A 4,850-nucleotide genomic window follows, 5' to 3' on the forward strand; every position below is an offset into this window, starting at 1 on the left:
ATGAAATAATAGAGTTGTATAAAATTAATGGTTATATCACGTTTGTTTTGATCAATGCTTTGCATGCGTTTCCATCATTGAGTTGTACTGTTCTATAATAGAACAATGAATAGAACTCAATGGTTTCCATAATAAAATTACTTGTAAAATCTTATCTTATAAAAGATTTTATATTAAAGAATATTCCATTACATTTATAAGCGTTGGTGGTGTAAAGGCTAGCATTGCTGCCTTCCAAGCAGTAGATCCGGGTTCGATTCCCGGCCAACGCATCATTTTTTGTCAGTGACAATCTGGTTTCTATGTCAAAAACATTTCTTTGCTGTTGTTCATCTATTAAATGAATTTTAAAATTATAGTTAATAGTTGCCAATTTTGCATAATGATTTCCAAAATGACTCCGTTGCAATAAGAAATTTGAACCAACGTTACGTGGTAGGAAAGTTATGAAGACAATGGGAGACTGTGGAGACTGTGGTGACCACTGGTTGTGACTTAGGGATCTTTAGCAACACAAATTTTTAAAACCTTAGTGATATTACAATATCCTTAAAGCTCCTAAGAATTCAACAAAGGACCCCTTTACAAAGTTTACAGCCATAGCACAGTTATTCAAATGTCATAGTAATAACATATCGCTGATCATTCATTTGCAATAGTTTAACTTTTATGGCTTTAGATATAGAGCAATATTGCATTACAAAGGTATGTATGCGATCATAGTGAGGTTTATTAAAAATTTTGTATAATGAATCTAGTTGATTTTTCATTCCAGACCTTTCCCAAGCTGTACTATATCCCTGATTTTATAACTGAAGAAGAAGAAAAAAGTCTTTGCGAGCAGGTGTGGCTGTATTTTCTTGTGGTTAAAGTCATGAGAATTGAATTGTGTCTGAATGAATCTTTGTTTACTCTCGTGAAGGCATCTCAGGGGGGGAGGCAGAAGTTGCATTCTGGCTCAACTCAATGGTGTCCCAAAATAAAAAAATTGAAAGAAAGAAAGTAAATTAACTCTAGATTAAACATAGGAACCCTAAGGTTTAGCCTCATGCCTCCATGAGCCTATGTCAGACCCAGCCATCTTTCTTGTCTGTCCCAATGAACAAGGAAGATGCTGGTCATACTTATCAAAAACAGATGCAAACTCTTTTAGTATTTATCTTTCATAAAGGTTTATGCTGCTCCTATACCAAAATGGACCCAGCTTTCCAAAAGACGACTACAAAACTGGGGTTTGTCAACTTAAGTGTAGTTACTGAACTATTGGCAGAATTTTGAAGCATAGCTAATGATATTAATTCTAAACCAAGTACATTTATCTTTAGGAGGTTTGCCACATGCTAAAGTAAGAATACAATGACTGATTTAATGTAAATGTTGTATGAATATTCTAGTGGATGTTGAATGTTGCATTACATATTCAATGTTTAATGAATGGTCTCACTTTTTTGACTTTCTTGTTCTTAATAGGGAATGATTCCTGAAACACTGCCAAAGGTATGTAATGAAAGGATTTTTCTTTTTTTTCTGCAAGAATTCTCGTATTTATAAGTCTTGACAAATATCTTATGTAGTGGCTGTCAACTTATACTGACAAATTGGGATCTTTGGGGATTTTTGGGAATCACAGGCCTAACCATGTTCTTGTTAACGAGTACACTCCGGGACAAGGAATCATGGTAAGTTTCAGTACTACCTTCAACACTAAATGTTTATTACATGTTATTTTATGTTTATCTATGTGTATTTTTTGAAAAGCCTCATGTTGATGGTCCTCTATTTTATCCTGTTGTTGCCACAATCAACCTGAAATCACATTGTGTTCTTGATTTTTATCATCCAGTTGATACTGATGCACCAGTTGCTTCTTCAAGAGTAAGTACATGTATTTCACAGGGAGTTGGTTGTGCAAAACCGGGATATTGCTATCGTAAGTTCTTGAGCGTTTCAAATATCTCAAAAGGCATAAATTTTGGGTTTGAACTGGACAATCATAGTACAAAATCTTTAGTTGATGATAAAACTTGTTCATTACAACAAAATATCCATGCTTCATGCTACTAGCCACTTTATGTTGTTTCAAATTAGAAAAAGACGACTCCAACAAGTTAATAATTCATCTATTCATTCCAGTGACGCAGCTAGCTCACAAGTTTGGATATGATATGTTCATAATTCAGTATGCTACTGATTTAAAATTTATTCATCACGACCAAACATGCGTTAGTTTTATCTCTTCATGAGCATTCCTTATTTTGTGATTTTCATTAAGGAAAGCGAGCAAGAATATGCGAAGTCATCAGCGAAACGTCACGTGATGTCATTACTTGTACAAAGAAGAAGTGCGTATGTTTTTGAACAAGATATGTATACGAAATATCTTCATGGTATTTCTGAGCGTAAAGTTGATACTTTAGACAACAAAGTTTTGAACTTAGATTCTTGTTCTAATGTCAGTATTGACTCCGCATTGAAGCGCGAAACTCGAGTCTCATTAACTGTACGTTTTGTGCCAAAAGTTTTAAATGTAAAGTTAAAATTTGGAAGGAAGTAAGACCGAAACTCTTTTCTTGGTGGATGCTGGATTTTTATGACCCCTGTTTTTTCTCTGACATGAATAAGATCTCGCTGATTCTTTGATTAATGATTCATTTCAGCTTTTGGGAGATAGATGTGCACATAACGAAGATTTTTTGAATCTTTGAATTGTCGCTCATTTTTTTCTTATTTCTCATTACTTGAATCGTGTTATCATTCATCTTTGTAATGACTTTGTCTTTATCATTTGAGCTGACTCTGTCTGTAATTGTCGACTTGTCATGGATTTTCTTTGCCATGCCTTGGACATCAGTTAGTTTAAAATAATCGGAACTTTTATGAACTCTACCAGCTTTCGTCAGATCTTCTTTCATTGAAATAATTTCGTTGATCTCTCGTCCTCTGGACTGCGACTCTTTGACATTTTTTAACGTTGTGTTGATTGTTTTGAATGAAACACCAGCAACATTCTTCGTAGCTTTGTTTGAGTCATAAAATTGTGTTGTTTCACTAGGATCCCAGCCAGTGTTCTTACTTGTTGAAATAGCGTTTCCTTGAAGATACTCTCCTAATCTTGGATACATTCTTCTCTGTTCCCGCGGAGTTAGTTCGTTTTTCTCTTCCAGATATTTCTCTCGTCGAACGTCTTTAATCTTTTTGTCTATTTCACATTGATCCATGTTTACATACAGCCTTACATTCCTACGAATATTAACTTCATTAGCAAGATTTACTGCTTTTTCTCTTTGCCTGATCTCGATGATCTGTTGAACAATTTCTCTGGGTGTCATGACAGATTTCTTCAGATTTACAACTGTTTTGACAACCAGTTTTTAATGTGGTAAATCCGAAACTGAGTTTAGATAGAATATTCTAACAGTTCAGTGATGTATATATAGTGTAAACATTACCGTTGCCCCGGTTTGACTTATGTAATTAATCATTATTTAATAGCATTGTTCAAAATAGTTTTTGAATAAAATAGTTAAGTTAACGATGCGTTGAACATACTAAGTAGAGAAGATAGTTGATGAGATAGGGTGATCCATGATAGCTTGGCATTAAATTGCAGTCTTCACACTTTTCAGACGGAGGGCTTTTTAAAGAGAGTTTATAAATAAGTAGTCATGACTTATCTGATGACGACCCTTCAATTATCACTGTGCATGTAGTCATATACAGTTCAAGTTAATCTCCACTTTGCAAAGTCTCAGCATTGTTCTTCTATAAATAAATTTCGTGAAGCACGCAGAGTATTCTCATTCGTTTCTTTGGTTATTTTCATCGATGTGCCTTCAAATTTAAACTTTAACAATCTTAAATTTGGTTGGACCGAGGGTTGGACTTGGTTTCATCCATGATCTTAATGCAAAAATTTATCTTTAAAGAAATAGTACATGATAGATTTTTATGCAACTGTAACAATATTTATTATATGTTATGTAAAAATGTATTTGTTGTGTTAAATAAAAAAACAAGTCATTGTAAATTTGTGATCGTTTTCGAGATACTTAACAATGTCACGTATGTTTCCATGACAAAACTTATGTACCTAGTTTTCAATTTTCCACATGATTAGTACGACAAGAAATCATAACAGTTTGGGCAATGTGCATAACTAAGGCAGTATTTTTGCCATACTCAATTTGGCAGTTAAATAGTAGGGAATGCTTAGAGAAATACTCGTCTTATTTTCGACTTCCTTCATGTACAATATCATCTTTTAAAGACCACGCTCTTCGGAACCTGTTCAAAACTGGGGAGGAGACAGAATACCACTCTACGGACGTCATACGGAAGCTGACTTTTACCCAATAACTTGCATGTCGTCCATGGGAAAATTCGAGGGTCATACCCCTCCTGCTCCTATTCCTGTATTGTCACTCAATTGCTCTTCACCGCCATAAGTGATTGTCAATGAAATTTTCGTTTTGCAAATTACTTGAGAATACATGGTGTGCCTCAGTTCCTGTCATAAAAGAAGTCGATTTTTAAGGGTGATGATAATCTATATGTGTGTTTGGTGTTGGAAATCGCCTTTCTTCGTGACGTGCTATTTATAAATAAGAATTTTAGCTGAACTCAGCAGTAGCCAAGGATTTATTTTGCCTATCAACATATAAACACATAATTATATCATTTATCAGGTCTGTTGCCACGTGTAATCACTAATTTCATTGCTTCCTGTCATAAATCGTGATCAGAGAAGAAATGGATTAAGAATTGAGGTAGATTACGTGCTCAACAATCAGGCTAAAAATAGCAGGGAAATCTTGTACTTCTGATTGGCTAAAAGAACAATTAACCGCGCC

The 4,850-nt window shown here is 34.5% G+C and overlaps 1 protein-coding gene and 1 non-coding gene across 3 annotated transcripts; both read left to right on the forward strand.

Moving 5' to 3' along the window:
• Positions 1–200: 200 nt before the first annotated feature.
• Positions 201–272, forward strand: Trnag-ucc. The gene has a single exon. It is a non-coding gene; the product is annotated as a tRNA-Gly (tRNA).
• On the forward strand, positions 207–2,562 carry LOC124441281 (alpha-ketoglutarate-dependent dioxygenase alkB homolog 6-like). Of its 2 annotated transcripts, XM_046991730.1 has the most exons (8): positions 207–705; positions 776–844; positions 1,172–1,232; positions 1,326–1,345; positions 1,471–1,497; positions 1,575–1,679; positions 1,759–1,875; positions 2,273–2,562. In XM_046991730.1, the coding sequence occupies exons 1-8, from the start codon at positions 670–672 to the stop codon at positions 2,552–2,554; spliced, it is 717 nt and encodes a 238-aa protein (XP_046847686.1). In that variant the 5' UTR covers positions 207–669; the 3' UTR covers positions 2,555–2,562. The 2 variants fall into 2 exon arrangements, with proteins under 2 accessions (XP_046847686.1, XP_046847687.1); XM_046991731.1 differs by lacking the exon at positions 1,326–1,345 and having other exon boundaries at positions 208–705.
• Positions 2,563–4,850: the final 2,288 nt, after the last annotated feature.

This window comes from Xenia sp. Carnegie-2017, unplaced genomic scaffold (assembly GCF_021976095.1).
Source record: "Xenia sp. Carnegie-2017 unplaced genomic scaffold, XeniaSp_v1 HiC_scaffold_20, whole genome shotgun sequence".
In the NCBI taxonomy this organism is placed as follows: domain Eukaryota; kingdom Metazoa; phylum Cnidaria; class Anthozoa; order Malacalcyonacea; family Xeniidae; genus Xenia; species Xenia sp. Carnegie-2017.